The sequence below is a fragment of the Sinocyclocheilus rhinocerous genome, unplaced genomic scaffold, assembly GCF_001515625.1.
Source record: "Sinocyclocheilus rhinocerous isolate Xijiao unplaced genomic scaffold, SAMN03320098_v1.1 scaffold939, whole genome shotgun sequence".
Taxonomy (NCBI): Eukaryota; Metazoa; Chordata; class Actinopteri; order Cypriniformes; family Cyprinidae; genus Sinocyclocheilus; species Sinocyclocheilus rhinocerous.
In genome coordinates this window covers 21,358-38,481 of record NW_015665397.1, presented here as the reverse complement: position 1 = coordinate 38,481, position 17,124 = coordinate 21,358, and the positions used below count along the sequence as shown (strand labels likewise).

Below are 17,124 nucleotides of genomic sequence, written 5' to 3'. Positions count from 1 at the left end.
AATTTAATGGTATACAGATAATTTTATTCACAAAGAATGCATTAATATAATGATATACAAAGTGTTTACGTATAATTTCATTCACTAAGTATGCGTTTTTCGGGCCTGTCTCTTTAAATGCAAATGAGCTGCTGCACCCCGCCCCCTTTTCCAGAATAGAGCTGCGCCATTACAGTTCGGACCTGCTAAAAAACATCTGTTTTGGTTCTGATTATCATGTTTATCGTGCTGAAATCAGCGTTTTAAACCATATGAGTTTAAACTTCAGATATACGATTTTCTGAGCACACACATCCGAAGCACACGGACAGAAAGCGGCTGTCACAAGTTCTCATTCACACACAAGTTTACCTTAAAAGCACACGAGTTACAAAAACAGTCGGTTATGTCTGTGAAGGTAAACAGCTGGGAAATAATTCGCTTGTTTATTTTAGATCTGTGTGGCAGCAGCAATATGCAGACGCTTGCAGAAAAAGGCTTACCAAAACAAAGTTACTGGGTTAATCTTTTTCACGTTTCCTTGGTTGGTAGATGCACCGGGGACCTGATTATAGCACTTAAAACCTGGAAAAGTCAGATTTTCATGATATGTCACCTTTAAAACCATATAAATACTTTATACTATAAAATGTTAGAGAGAAATGCACTAACTACTAGGCCATGATTCCTTACCTGTTAAAGGTTTGTAAGAAAATTATGTAATTTAATTGCATGCAATTTGATATTATTTAATATATTAAGTGACCAAGAAGTACTAGCACATGTTTGATAGGTCTGAGAGACATCACAACCAATGTAGATATTGTGGTCTGTCTTGAACATGTTACCTGAGCGATTCACTGGGGTCAGGATCCTCATCTGATTTCAAAAACAGCAGAGTCAGCGAGTCACATCAGGGAAAAACATCTCTGTGTAAGTGTAAAACCACAAACGACCGCTGCTTCAACACCCGGCTCCAACCAATCAAGACCAATCAAGACCAGTCAAATCCAGACATCCAAACTCGCCAGTGTGGTGAAATGAGTGTGAGCAGGTGTGTTTGGATTATGGTTTGAGCTGTGGAGTGTGTGAGCATGTGTATGTCTGTAAGAAGGGTGTGTGTGAATATGTTTATTTTAGGGCAACGCAGCCCACTCGTGTTTACATGTTTCTCTAAAGAGGATTCAGGGTGGGAAGAACAAACTCAGATAAACCCGAAACACAACAGCAGTTTCAAACTTTTATGACTATGATGAAACTGATAATTACCTAACATTTGGCTCTGTTTGCATGATTAATGAAGGAGAAACTCTTCACTAGCTCTAGGCAGGTGATGGTAAGCAGTTCAGGTCAACTGACAGGAGGAGCGGGGTAACTAGCGTTCACAGAGCTCCATTCATGAGTATCTGAGGAAAAAAAGAGTTTGTAAATGGTTTAGCCAGGGGGTCAGGGTTTGGCTGGTTCCTCTGCAGGTATCGTCTGCTGGCACATGCTGTAACTACACAATTATATTGTGTAGTTTCTCTCTTGACAGGCGTTCAACAGTCATGGCATATTCTAACCAAGAAGGTCTAGACTACAATACCTGGAGAAGAACCGCAGAACTTTCTAAGCCAATCACCTGAGCCATGAATGTCATATGACTAATGTCGCTAAAGAAGAAAAATTATGCCATTTTCAACAACAACATGCACCCAAGTTATGTATTTTTGTAGAAGAGTCTCTTATGCTCATTAAGGCTGTATTTATTTGATCAAAAATACAGAAAAAAAACAGAAATATTGTGAAATATTATTGCAATTTCAAATTTTGTCTTCCTGTTTTAATATACTTTAAAATAGAATTTATTTCTGTGATGAAGCGCTGGATTTTCATTAGCCATTACTCCAGTCTTCAGTGTCACATGATCCTAGAAATCATTCCAATATGCTGATTTATTATCAGTGTTGAAACAGTTGTGCCGCTAAATATTTTTTGGGACCTGTGATACTTTTTTCAGGATTCTTTGATAAATAAAAGGTTAAAAATAACAGTATTTATTTAAAATATACATTTTGTGTTACAAAATACACTACTATTCAGAAGTTTAGGGTCAGTAAATATTTTAAAGAACAGCATTTATTCAAAATAGTCTTAACACATCCCATTTAACACATCCTTGCTGAATAAAAGAATTAATTTCTAAAAAAAAAAGAAAGAAAAAATGTACTGACCCTAAACTTCTGAGTAGTATATTGTATCACAAAATTTCTATTTTGAATAAACACTGTTCTTTTTAGAATCCTGAAAAAGTATCACAGGTCCCCAAAAAATTAAGCAGCACAACTGTTTCCAGCATTGATTATAAATCATCATATTAGAATGGTTTCTGAAGGATCATGTGACACTGAAGACTTGAGTAATGATGCTGAAAATTCAGCATTGCTTTACAGGAATAAATTATATTTTAAAGTATATTAAAATAGAAAACTGTGATTTTAAATTGCAATAATATTTCACAAAATTACAGTTTTTTTTCTGTATTTTTGATCGAATAAATGCAGCCTTGATGAGCATAAGAAACTTCTTTTTAAAAACATTAAAATCGTACTGATCCCAAACTTTTGAAGGGCACTATATATATATGGGTTCTTCTCTAGGCATTTATGGCTCAGGTGATTGAATGAAGAATGAATGGGAGTGGGAAATGTATAGATCTCCTTGCATATTAATAGTTTCTCCTATATTGTTGCAAACATAGTCATGATGTTTCACTGAGTTGTCTGCAAGTGTCAAGCTCTGCTTGTGTGAGCGTGTGCTGTATGCACCGTTTTCTCAGGTTTCATCCAAAAACAAGATTCAGTTTCCCCAGGATATAAAACGAACACACATTCCACAAATGTAGCTCTTCAGAGGTCTGCCCACCGCTCACATCCCTCTCTTTGACAACTACCCTCTGCTGAAAACTGCTTAACAGCTGCCCCACTTTTCACTACTGGCCCCTCTCGATCTATAACAACTTGGCTGTTTACCTTCTATATGAAAACAGATGTGATCGGTCATTTATGCACAAAAATCACTTTCAGGACAGGGTGACAAGATCCACACTATACTCAGTAATACTCTAAACCAGACTGAGAATATGGATTATAAAATCAGAAACAAACGACTGGACTCAAACAATCATGTTTTGAAACAGCTCATAGCATGAAAATAAAAATCATTTCCAAATTAGTTTTGAAAAAAAGTCCTCTCTGAACAGACTAAAAATAAAGGTGCTTCACGATGCCATAGAAGAACCTTTTTGTCTAAATGGTTCCATAAAGAACCTTTAACATCTGAAGAACCTTTCTGTTTCACAAAAGGTTCTTTGTGGTGAAAAAAGGTTCTTCAGATTACAAAAAGGTAAGAAAGAGATGGTTCTTTAAAGAACCTTTGACTGAATGGTTCTTTGTGGAACCAAAAATGGTTCTTCTATGGCATCGCTGTGAAGAACCTTTAAAGCACGTTTATTTTTAAGAGTGTATATGTAAATATGAGAACCTGAGATCCTTTGAAAGCTTGAAAATGAAAAGTGTGCCGTTTTACTGGAAGTGGCAGATGATTAAATAGAGTTAGTGTTAGTATGAGGGGAAGGGTTTTTAATAACACTCTCGCAACGCCAAATTCAACATCTCCTCAGACTCTGCTGGCTTCTCTTCTAATTATTTCCTTTCATCTTCTCACTTTCTCTCAGGCCATAAAGGGGAAAAAAATGGATCAGATTTGGAGTTACAAAAGAGTATGTGTTTAACGAATATGATGTTCAGAGGTGACAATAACAGTAGAAGTACATTTTCTCTGCGAGATTATAAACGTATAATCCCAGTACATAATTTAAGCACACGGCCATTATAAAACACGTTTCACAACAACAATCTGTTATCCACTGAGGGCTTGAGGTTGTGATATATTATATATATATCATTCATCCCTCCACTACTGCTGACATAAATAAAGGTTAATAATTGGTCTCTATGGGTGCTGATATATAATTTCCGTAGTATGTGTAAAGGCGCACAGTTTTAGTGTTAAGAAGACGAATTTGAAATTTGCATTGTGTCTCAATGCACGCACATTCTGGCCATGTTTGAATATGTAATACTTTTAAAAGCATATTTACCTCTAGATTTACCCATATTAATACTTTCTTTAGTTTATTGTAATAAACATGACGTTGAATGTGTTTTATAGGTATATAGGTAATTTATTTTAAAAAAAGGAAAAAAAAAACACTCAATAAGCCACAACGTGCCTGTAAAGAATAACAAAAATAGAATAAATCGATTGGATTTTTGTGTGTGTGTGATAATTTACTTTGATTTGTTATGTCTACATTCATCCCAGAACAATCTCTGAGTCAACGAGACCAGGTGACTGTGACCAAAGGAATTTGTACAAGCTGCCCATAAAGGCCAGATTTTTAAAAATATCTAACTTTTTTGTAAATACCAGACATAATATTTAGTAGATTTATGAGCAGTTGTTCTATTAATAGAGAGATCTAAAAGCGCTTGTGTACATTTGTTCTGCAATGTCAACATTAAAGATAGTAACAGCTTGGCAGCAACTCAGAATGCCGAGGTTTGAGCTAAAACTGACATCAGAGAAATTTAAGGTGGATTTGCTGTTGTTGTTGTTTTTGGGGAAAGTAATGTTTACTCACTCATGTAAGATATTTTCATTGCCAAATATTTTAAGTAAGAGAGAAAACTTGAATCACTCTTATAAAGTATATTTCTTTGGCACTGCACTGTAATTGTTTTTGTTAAACTTTTAATCAGTGGAATTCAATTTCATTTTAATTTTATAAATTCAAATATAAATCTCTTCAGTGAATGGGTGCCGTCAGAATGAGAGTCCAAACAGCTGATCAAAACATCACAATAATCCACAAGTAATCCACACGACTTCAGTCCATCAGTTAACGTCTTATGAAGTGAAAAGCTGCGTGTTTGTAAACAAATCCATCATTAAGAGGTTTTTAACTTTAAACCGTCACTTCTGGCCAAAATATGAGTCCATAATCCATAATAACTCTTCCTCCATTTATTGGTGAGCTTGTGATGTAATGCTAAATTTCTCCAAATCGGTTCACATGAAGAAACAAACACATCTTGGATGGCCTGGGGGTGAATACATTTTCAGCAAATTGTCATTTTTGGATGACCTATTCCTTTAATTATGACTCATTCATGACCAGTCCTGTTGACTCAAGTGCAGATTCTTATTAACACTTTAGTTTCATCTTTCATCTCTAGTTTCATCTTCAATATCCACAATCAAAAAATCTTTAATCCTAAACATTTTCTCAATATCCAATTGTTTTATTAAGAACAAAATGCTAAAAATGTATGATTTGACACATGAGGCATGTTGATTTCCTCTCAAAATGACGTGATAGTTGGTCTGGAGCATTCTGGCATTCATACAACCTCTTTTTAGCATTTATTTTACAGAGAATGTTGACTTCATTGCACAATATGTTGACACCGGTGCTAAATGGACACAGATGTGAGCAGAAACGTATGTTTCTCTTTCAGATCTTATCAGCGGAGTGTGTGGCTTCAGGTGATGTGCACACAGTGAATCCAGTGAGCGCCAGCTCATATATAATAACAACGCTCAAAGTCCCAATAAAAGAGCTCTTGTGTGCACAAACGCTGTCTCTGTTCAAGCACGGTTTGTACCCCTGGTCCCCCTAAATACTCCTACCGCATGTTTTAATAGCAGGAATCCTTAGGGGCCTCAGCTTGTGTTTGGAGATTAATAAAAAACATTGACCAAACGAATAAGAGCAAATCTAAAGCAAATCTAAAGACTTACTGAGCTTATAAACAGGTTGTAAAAATGATCGTACTTCCTATACATCTGTAGCCAGGTCATAATATGTCCATGATGATAAAATGATAATATAAATCAGCAGTTATGTGCAAATGGCTCCAAACCACAGATGAAAGACATTGGCGTAATGCATTTATTTTATAGGCTATTCGTTTAAACAATGGCAAGGCATCACACACTGAGTGAAGACATCTCTCTTGAATATGTCTCTTTGTTGCACTTAAGGGGCGTTGAAGACTCAATCCTAGAAAGCAGAAAAAGCTGAACTGTAGCTCTGTGTCAAAACCTAGTGAGCTGCTTACTTAGAAATGTCATATGTATAGAAAAAAACAATAAAAGATTTGGAGTAATGTTATGTAAAGCATTTTTGGGCATCAAAACAGACAAAATGTAGTACACTGTAAAAAAAGAAAAGAAAGAAAGATAAAATAAGATAAAGATAAGATTTAAAAAAGATAAGGAAATATGAAAATGCTACAATAATTGATTAAGGTTAAATTACCTTACTTTATATGGTGAAAAACTGTAATGCATCTATGGCACATTTCATGTACACTCTACGAAAAGTCTGTAAAAATACAGCCTTATAGTGTTAATATAAGGAATTTTCCATATTGATTTTTCACAGGTGTTTTATTTTGAATTACGCATTGTGTTTTAGGGTTGAAGGAAATGTCCTTAATGGAAATTGTACTATTAATTTTCTGCAAAAACATTATCCGTTTTTCTACTGACTTTTTTCTAGTGTGAAATTTTACAGTAAAATTCTGTCAGATGTACATTATTTTAAAAAGTAATACATTTTTAGAAGTAATACATTTTCATTATAATTTACATTTTTAAAAAGTATAAATCTGCATTCCCAGAATCCTCTCACATTTTAATGATTTCTCGTTGAAATTGCTGATTTTTTTTATATTTTTCCTTTTTTTGTGTGTGTCATGTTACCACGACGGTACTTTGTGTATATTATTAAGTATAAAGTATCTTTTATCAGTATATTATAATTAGTATAATTGTAATTAGTAAATTAGTATATTAACATTATAATATACGTTTCTATAGTACATTTAAGGCTGTAAAATATCTGTTAAACTTTAAAAAAGTAATAGTAGCCATACAAGGTAACGTTCTGGTAAACACATTTTTTTAAACCGTGAATTAGCCTACACGTTATTTTATTTATTTATTTGTTTATTTTACAGCGTACTTTAGAGAGCATCATATTGGTGTGCAACATCAGAAATGCATTGTTTAGTTTAGGGTGCCTGTGTGCCATCGTGTGTGTGCAGCATTTGTCGGCATGAATAGCAAAAATACTGTGAAAGTAATAATCTCACTAGACAGTATTGGTCACTGTTAGCGCGTGCAGCAGTTTTGGGCACGTGCAGGGAAAAAAAGCGCTCTAGGTAGGCAGCTGAGCTCACTAGTTTTTGAGACATAGTCAGACCCCTCACGGCGCGCACATACATCGCTCTGCCTCCTCACGCAAATTTTACGCTCGTATCTGCAGTTTAGACGATCATTCATGATTTTTTCCTCACGTGCAGTCACTTGAACGCGTTGCCATGACAGCAGCGGCTCTGACGGCGCTCTCCGTGATGAGTTTGCTCAGTCTGGGCTATCTGTCCCAGGACTGGACGAGTCCGAACCAGGTCGAGCAGCCCAACCATCCGCGCCCGCACATTATCTTCATCATGACGGATGATCAGGGCTTCAACGACATCGGCTACCACAACAGAGACATCCACACCCCGACACTGGACAAGCTGGCTGCGGAGGGAGTGAAGCTGGAGAATTACTACATCCAGCCCATCTGCACTCCTTCCCGCAGTCAGTTCATCACTGGCAGGTAACTCACTCACTCGCTTCTGTCAGCTGTTTGCACCATGTATGTGGACGTTTACTTGGTATTTTTGCTACATAAATATGGTAGTGAGTGGTAAATAAGATAAAAGCACCATGGTCATCACACGGTACACCACAGTACGGTTTTGTAAGGGTGATATTGTTATAATAAAGCAATTTACAATATCAGAAACACTCAAGGCAGGGGGCCCACTAAAGGGCCTCAAGATGACTTAAAATAATGTGATTTGTATAGACCTGGAAAAGTCATGTTCCTCGTCTTATAACCCTGTGGGCATTTTTATGCACTTTATGAAAACACTTTATGCCAAGCTCTAAAATATACTGTATGTGAAAAATGTTTTTAAAAATTCTTATCCAGTAAAACAACTGGAAAAGTCATGGGGCCTTTGAATATTGTTGTGGACAATGTGGGGCGTTGGAGTGAAAAAAACTGAGATATTCTGATTTAAGTAAACTAATTACTGATCATTTAAAAAAAAAAAAAGAGTAATTCTCATCAACAACAGTGTATATGGTCAAATATACTGTATATACTACTTTCCTGTTAATTAAAATGGTGCATTATGCATTATTGGAAAACATTATGGATTATTGGAAGCTGTGGCCATCATCATCATCAAATATATAATGTACAGACAATTTACAGCACTGTTTGAACAGAATTTTTGTGGAAAATTATTTTTCTTTTCATTTTAATCATTCAGACCCATTTGTGTATCAGCTTGAGTGATTCTTGAACAAAACTCACTCGAATAAGTGAATCATTCACAAATCTGACAATCACTGTTACTTGTGACAAAAGTAACAGTGACAAAAGAGCAACATTTTTGGCCAATAAATATTTAACGGTAGAACATAAGAACTTATTTAATAAAGACAAATCAAATTTATTTGTACAACACTTTTAACAATACACATAGTTTTAAAACAGCTTTACAGAAAATTGTCATAAACTAATGTCCAGGTTATGAAAAGTCAAGACAGGGCAAAGTAAATTCATTTAATAGTACATTTCATACAATTCAAAGTGCTGTACATAAAAATTTATAAAAAATAATGATCATAAAAAGGTTTGAAGAGATAAAATAAAATACAGTAAAAATAATCAATTAAAATGAAATTAAATGTACACTTTAAAAGGAATATGAGAGACATACAAAAAGCACAAGAGGATGAAAATAAACATGCACAAAGTAAATAATTCAGTTATGTGCAGTTCTGATGTCTATAGCAATACAGTGTGTGAAATAAATCCATGTCTGTGCTTGTGATGAGATGTGTTTGTGAGTTCTGATCCAGTTTTTTTTTACTTTCCCTTTCCGCTCTAGATATCAGATCCATACGGGTCTCCAGCACTCGATAATCCGTTCTCGGCAGCCCAGCTGTTTGCCCTTTGACCTCCGGACATTGCCGCAGCGGCTGCAGGAGGCGGGATATGCCACGCACATGGTGGGCAAATGGCACCTGGGCTTCTACAAGCGCGATTGCCTGCCGACCCGCCGCGGATTCCACACATACTTCGGCTCTCTGACGGGCAGCGTGGATTATTACACCTACAAGTCATGCGACGGGCCGGGAATTTGCGGGTACGACCTTCACGAGGGCGAGCGTGTGGCGTGGGGTCAGGGAGGGCGTTATTCCACACATTTGTATGCGCAAAGAGTCCGAAAAATCCTCGCCGCTCACGATCCTTCATCCCAGCCTCTTTTCATTTTCCTCTCTTTCCAAGCCGTGCACACGCCATTGCAGTCACCGAGGGAATACATCTATCCGTATCGACAAATGGGAAATGTGTTTCGGCGGAAATACGCCGGGATGGTTTCGGTCGTAGATGAGGCGGTAAGGAACGTGACGTACGCGCTCCGAAAGTATGGCTACTATAAGAACAGCGTCATTATCTTTTCTACGGATAACGGCGGACAGCCGCTCTTTGGCGGGAGCAATTGGCCTCTACGGGGAAGAAAGGGAACGTACTGGGAAGGAGGCGTCCGTGGCATTGGATTCGTCCATAGTCCGTTGTTGAGACGCAGGAAGAGAGTTAGCAAAGCTCTGGTTCACATCACCGACTGGTACCCAACGCTAGTGGGACTCGCAGGAGGGAACGTTTCCCGGATGGACGGGCTTGATGGATATGATATGTGGGAAACCATTAGTAGCAGGAAGGAGTCTCCACGTTTGGAGATCCTACATAATATCGATCCTCTCTACAATGCCGCCAGGCATGGATCTTTAAAAAACGGATACGGGATCTGGAATACGGCCATACAGGCAGCGGTTCGAGTCGGAGACTGGAAGCTCTTGACCGGAAATCCTGGATATGGAGACTGGATTCCACCTCAGATGCTGGGAAACTTTCCGGAATCTTGGTGGAATTTGGAACGGCACACGGAAGCGAAGAAATCCTTGTGGCTCTTTAATGTGGCGGACGATCCGTATGAGCGTTATGATCTCGCAGAGCGCCGGCCAGACGTGGTCAAGCAGCTGCTGGCCCGGTTAGTGTTCTACAACCAGACTGCCGTTCCGGTGCGCTACCCTGCAGAAGATCCCAGAGCCGATCCGAGACGCAACGGAGGGGCTTGGGTTCCTTGGGAAGGAGATGAAGAAAACTGGGAGGCGTTTTATCTTCGAAAGAGAAAAGTCAAGAAGCAAAAGCGGAAGTTCTGCAAAATGAAGTCATTTTTTAGAAGACTTAACTTTAGAATGATGTCAAACAGGATTTGAACAAACACATCCTGCAAGAACTGACTATTACAGATGCTGCTGACAGTAACACATTATTATTTTAGGGACTCTGATTATGAATTTGCCTGGTATGGAGAGTCCCATGATCACATTCACTGAAGCATGTGTTTCTGCTTACTGTTTTTGATCATCCACATCATTTCTTTGAGCAGATTTGGACCCCTGCGGTTTTCTGATAATGTGACCTTGAATCCCTGTGCAATGAATGTTGAAAGAATTAATGAATGGATTTTGAATCCTCTCTGATTTGGTGTACAGTGCTTGCACCTCATATTTATATAAAATATCAGCTAAGAGACTAAAATGAATCTGTTAAGTTGTTTTGAGCATGTATGTGACTGTTTATGTTTGTTTGCTACCTGATTTTACCTATTCTGGTTACAAAAACTCAAAGTGTTTTGCATAAATAAAATAATCTTTTTCAAAAGACTCAAATTCTCTTGTACTGAGACTACTGTACTTTCCAGTGGACTGATTGCCCTCTAGTGGACACCTGAGATTTCTTTATTTAGACTACTGGACAAATAATAGTGCATTTGCTAGGCTTGCTATGCTATAGCTGATTTTTTTATTTATTTATCTTGTTTTTTTTTTTTTTAACATATGCAAAGCATATCGCCTGTTTACCTATAAAAAAAAATACTGGTTAGGGGTCTTCTGGGACTGCACTATAGCTGCACACAGAGACAGTATAAAGGGCTGCTTGTTAAGTGTGTGTCTTTCAGAGAAATGGGCCTCTCAGATGAGGGCGTCAGACTCTAAACTGAGAGACTGAGAGACTTCTGATTCTTAACAGCTTGACTTCATTTTATTGAGATGCTTACTGTACTGGTTTGTCTCCTGACCATATAGAAATTCTTTAAAAAAATGTAAGTATTCTAAGAAGTATTATATTTATTTATTTTCTATTTTTAGACTTTATTCACGCTATAAATCTATTAATGTAAATCTTTTGCAGCATAAGTCATTATGTACATGAACAACAATTTGGGAAAACTACTGTATATAAGTGGCACTCTGTGGCGTGGCAGGATTTGGAACAGCCTCTATAATTATAATATTTTTCCCCATATCATACAATATGTATATTTGTCACACAATGTTCACCATTCACCGTAATTTACCATTAATGGGGAAGGAAATGCTCTCCACGTGTTTCTTCTACCTTGAGAATTATTGTTTAATTTAGGGCCCCATGAAATACATTTTATTTTCCCCTCCTGTTTTACATTCCTCCCCTAGAATATATAGGCCTATAATATATTACTGCTACTTCTACTACTTTGAGAATTACATAGTATACAATAGTATTATATTTCTGTCATCATTTTTTTTTTCAAATTAAACCAAACATAAGTCATTATGTACATGAACAACAATTTGGGAAAACTACTGTATATAAGTGGCACTCTGTGGCGTGGCAGGATTTGGAACAGCCTCTATAATTATAATATTTTTCCCCATATCATACAATATGTATATTTGTCACACAATGTTCACCATTCACCGTAATTTACCATTAATGGGGAAGGAAATGCTCTCCACGTGTTTCTTCTACCTTGAGAATTATTGTTTAATTTAGGGCCCCATGAAATACATTTTATTTTCCCCTCCTGTTTTACATTCCTCCCCTAGAATATATAGGCCTATAATATATTACTGCTACTTCTACTACTTTGAGATCATTTTAGTATACAATAGTATTATATTTCTGTCATCATTTTTTTTTTTTTTTCAAATTAAACCAAACTTTGTTTGGTCGTGAAGATCTTTGAGTTTCTGTGTGTATTTATTAATGGTAGTTTTTCTCAAATGTAACGGTGAAAAGCTCGGAAGTGAGTGAAGTTCATGTCCATCATGTTTTTGTAGACAAAACTACACAGCCAGTGTGAAAAATTCACACAGAGACATGCAGAAGTTGCAGACATGCACCGACTGGATGATATTGCATTTATTTCTGCTGTCAGATTAATCCATATTGATTAAAACATAAATTTTATTTCAATATGATATCGTTTATCGGTGTGCAACCCGTTTAAGGATCACGTCGAGTCCAGTGATTCCTGGTCCCGCTGTAGAATGGGTTCGAATATAGTGACGTCACAATCACTGTGAGGCCACAGTTTTAAAAAAAATAGAATCTTTTAATATTCAGTCTGCTCATCTGTCTGCTATTTTGACTCTGCTCGATTGCAAGATTCGCTCTGCAAATATTCAGCTCGTTCGACTACAGTAATAATCACTCTTCAAGTTTCATCTGCTCGACTTCATATACAATTTAGTTGACTAAATTAATCTCTTTAATCAAACACACCTGATATATGAGGTATATATCAGTAGCTAGCTCTGAGACTCCCACTGGCTGTCAGATTGAAGACTTCCACTGGCTCTCAGAGTGACACTGGCTCTCAGACTCCCACTCCTTCTGAGACTCCCACTGGCTCTCAGATTGACACTGGCTCTGAGACTCCCACTGGCTCTCAGACTCCCACTCCTTCTGAGACTCCCACTGGCTCTCAGAGTGACACTGGCTTTGAGACTTCCACTGGCTCTCAGAGTGACACTGGCTCTCAGACTCCCACTCCTTCTGAGACTCCCACTGGCTCTCAGATTGACACTGGCTCTGAGACTCCCACTGGCTCTCAGCCTCCCTCTCCTGAAATTCCCACTGACTCTGAGACTCCCACTGGCTGTCAGATTGACAATGACTCTGAGACTCCCACTGGCTCTGAGACTCCCACTGACTCTCAGATTGACACTCACTCTGAGACTCCCACTAGCTCTCAGATTGACACTGGCTCTCAGACTCCCTCTTCTGAAATTCCCACTGGCTTTGAGATTCCCACTGGCTGTGAGATTGACAATGACTCTGAGACTCCCACTAGCTCTCCGATTGACAATGACTCTGAGACTCCCACTAGCTCTCAGATTGACAATGACTCTGAGACTCCCACTAGCTCTCAGATTGACAATGACTCTGAGACTCCCACTAGCTCTCCGATTGACAATGACTCTGAGGCTCCCACTAGCTCTCAGATTGCCACTGGCTCTGAGACTCCCACTGGCTCTCAGACTCCCTCTCCTGAAATTCCCACTGACTCTGAGACTCCCACTGGCTGTCAGATTGACAATGACTCTGAGACTCCCACTGGCTCTCAGATTGACACTGGCTCTGAAACTCCCACTGGCTGTCAGATTGACACTGGCTCTGAGACTCTCACTGGCTCTCAGACTCCCTCTTCTGAAATTCCCACTTGCTCTGAGACTCCCACTAGCTCTCATATTGACACTGGCTGTCAGACACCCATTAGCTCTCAGATTGACTCTGGCTCTCAGACTGTCACTCCTTCTGGGACTCCCATTGGCTCTCAGATTTCGCAGACTGCCGGGGCCTGTCTAGTGGGACTTACTCTTGGACTGACTCTGGGACTGACTCTGAAGACAGCACTTTTAAGACTGCCACTGTCTCTGCTGCCGCCATCGTCTATTCCAATGTCTCTGCTACCGCCACTGCCTGAGAGATCGTTACAGCTACCGCCACAGCCTATGACCCTCTGGCTCTCAGACTCCCACTAGCTCTGAGACTCCCACTGGCTCTCAGATTGACACTGGCTCTGAGACTCCCACTGGCTCTCAGACTCCCACTCCTTCTGAGACTCCCACTGGCTCTCAGAGTGACACTGGCTTTGAGACTTCCACTGGCTCTCAGAGTGACACTGGCTCTCAGACTCCCACTCCTTCTGAGACTCCCACTGGCTCTCAGATTGACACTGGCTCTGAGACTCCCACTGGCTCTCAGACTCCCACTCCTTCTGAGACTCCCACTGGCTCTCAGATTGACACTGGCTCTGAGACTCCCACTGGCTCTCAGACTCCCACTCCTTCTGAGACTCCCACTGGCTCTCAGATTGACACTGGCTCTGAGACTCCCACTGGCTCTCAGAGTGACACTGGCTTTGAGACTCCCACTGGCTCTCAGACTCCCACTGGCTCTAAGACTCCCACAAACTCTCAGATTACCACTCCTTCTGGGACTCCCACTAGCTCTCAGATTGACACTGGCTGTCAGACTCCGACTAACTCTCAGATTGACACTGGCTCTCAGACTGTCATTCCTTCTGGGACTCTCGCTGGCTCTCAGATTACGCAGACTGCCAGTGCCTGTCTAGTGGGACTTACTCGTGGACTGACTCTGGGACTGGCACTGGGACTGACTCTGAAACGGCCACCAATTGTGAGACGGCTGCTGTCTCTACTACTGCCATCATCATCTATTCCAATGTATCTGCTACAGCCACTGCCTGAGAGACCATTACAGCTGCTGCCACAGTCTCTGTTACTGCAGCCATCTCCAAAACATCTACAGTACAGCCTCTACTTCAGAGACTGCCACAGTTTCTGAGACTGTTGATCCACTGAGACTGACACTGCCTTTGAGACTGACAGTGCACTGCAAAAATGCCTTTCTACCTCAGTATTTGTTTCATTACATATAGGTAAACATTCTCAGCCATCTCCAAAACATCTACAGTACAGCCTCTACTTCAGAGACTGCCACAGTTTCTGAGACTGTTGATCCACTGAGACTGACACTGCCTTTGAGACTGACAGTGCACTGCAAAAATGCCTTTCTACCTCAGTATTTGTTTCATTACATATATGTAAACATTCTTAAATCAAGATACATTTACTTCAGAAGTTAAAGGACTAACATTTTAGGTCTATAAAATATACCAAAATGTATGCTTAAAAAAGAAATCAGTCCACAGTGAAAAGCAACTTTTGAATACATAGAAAGATAGATAGACATATACATAGAAAGAATGAAGATAGATAGATAGATAGATAGATCTGTCAATGTGCCTTGAAAAAAAAAAAACTTTTTTACTTAATTTCTTATTCCCTATCCTGGGCCCGCATGTATAAAACTTATCAGAAATGCTCTTAAGAATAGTCTTAAGCTTTGACTTAAGTGTCAAAAAATTCTTAGTAAAAAGTAGGCTCCATATTATCATATAAGTCCAATATATTTTTGCTGGAAAGTGTTTGTCGTCTCCTCTTTGCTGCCATCTTATTACTCCTAACTAGGTTAGGAGACCTCTCCAGCTCTCTTAAATAATTTAGGAGCTGAGACCTCTTTTAACACTTAGGAACCTTTATGAATCACTCTTATTCTTAAGTCTAGGAATAAGAGTAAAATTACGTCATTCTTAGAATTTTGACACACTTAAGACTAAACTTTTACTTTGAGCGGCTTTATACATACGGACCCTGTTCTGTATGTATGTGTATATGTGTGTATATTCTATTTAAATAGAAACGTCACATTTAACACTTCAGCAAAACTTTACATATATGCACAACTGACTAAACAAATATTGTAACAGGTTAGTCTAAATATTCTATTAATGACTATTTTTCATTTTCCCCATTAACTCATCAAAATAATTTAACCAATTCAAACTTGATTTTAAAAGTTCTATGAGATTCAGGTTGATGTTTAAAGTCAGTTTAATATAATTTAAATTCATTGGGGCCAAATCAAGTGTATTTAACTTAATTTAGGTTCTAACTTGCTATCATACTGGTAGTTCAGCAGTGAGAACATCATTTAATATATGCAGGTCTTTGTACTGAGAAATTCAGCTTACAATATTGCAGTAATTTTAAGAAGAAAACAATCTTCAAACAGTCTAGACACAAGACTCATTTTAAATATGTGGTGAGTTGTAAGTGGCAGATTTGGGCCAGTGTTACAACATTTTAACTTTTGTAATTGTAACTGGTTTCCTACCGATTATGTTTCTATTTCTCTTTTTTTGGTTTTTATTTTTAACAGAACATGTTATCAGTTGAGGAAACTTCTCTCCTCTTTTCTACTAGTAAGTAGCAGACATATTGGATTTATCATTCAAACTGTTAGAGTTTTCATTTAGCCTATTAGCCTACTTGGGTTTAAAGTCCGCGTGAACCGGAAGTTGCTGCCGGCTTTATTTCAGTGTAGTGACGTATTTCTAGCTGAAACGGAATAATGAATAGAGGGCATGGTTTTATTTTTGCGCTCCTCCTCTCTGTCTCTCACTCGTGGCAAACTAATGCTGGGTACACACCACAAGATAATCGGCTTGATTTTGGGCCGATTTCTCCCCTTCCGACAATCCTGTAATGTCCCGATTATCTTGGTGGTTCTAAAGATTATCTTAATCAGATTTTCCTGTGGTGTGAGGTGTGTTAAGAGTGACTGAATCTGCTCGTAAAATCGTACATATTCAACATGTTGAATATTTACTATCAGAAATCCTGATGTGTGGGGAGAACATGTATATCCGTCTTATTAATTTTGTTAATAAAAGTTAGATGTTTAATATAGGCCTTTGCGAATTTGCCATTGTACTATTTTATGGCTGCTGTGTTTTAATTAATAGGCTAATAATGAACCACAAACTACGATCGTTTTAAAAAAAGGGGAAATCCAAAGACCGTTATTTATTTGTGTTACAATGCGGGTAAAACATATTTTCCTTATTCATATTGTTAAAAGTTCTTCAAAGTTTAATATAAGTGAATTTGTCATTATTATAATAATAATAATAATAATAATAATGAGCCAAACTAAGCATTCATTTGAAGTAAGGGGAAAATCCAAAAACCTTTTATTTATTTGTTACA

The 17,124-nt window shown here is 38.3% G+C and overlaps 1 protein-coding gene across 1 annotated transcript; it reads left to right on the top strand.

Moving 5' to 3' along the window:
• The first annotated feature begins 7,349 nt into the window (after positions 1-7,349).
• Positions 7,350-10,434, top strand: LOC107731357 (arylsulfatase I-like). Its single transcript, XM_016542415.1, has 2 exons — positions 7,350-7,693; positions 9,042-10,434. Exons 1-2 carry the CDS (start codon positions 7,410-7,412, stop codon positions 10,432-10,434), a joined length of 1,677 nt encoding a protein of 558 aa, XP_016397901.1. The 5' UTR covers positions 7,350-7,409.
• Positions 10,435-17,124: the final 6,690 nt, after the last annotated feature.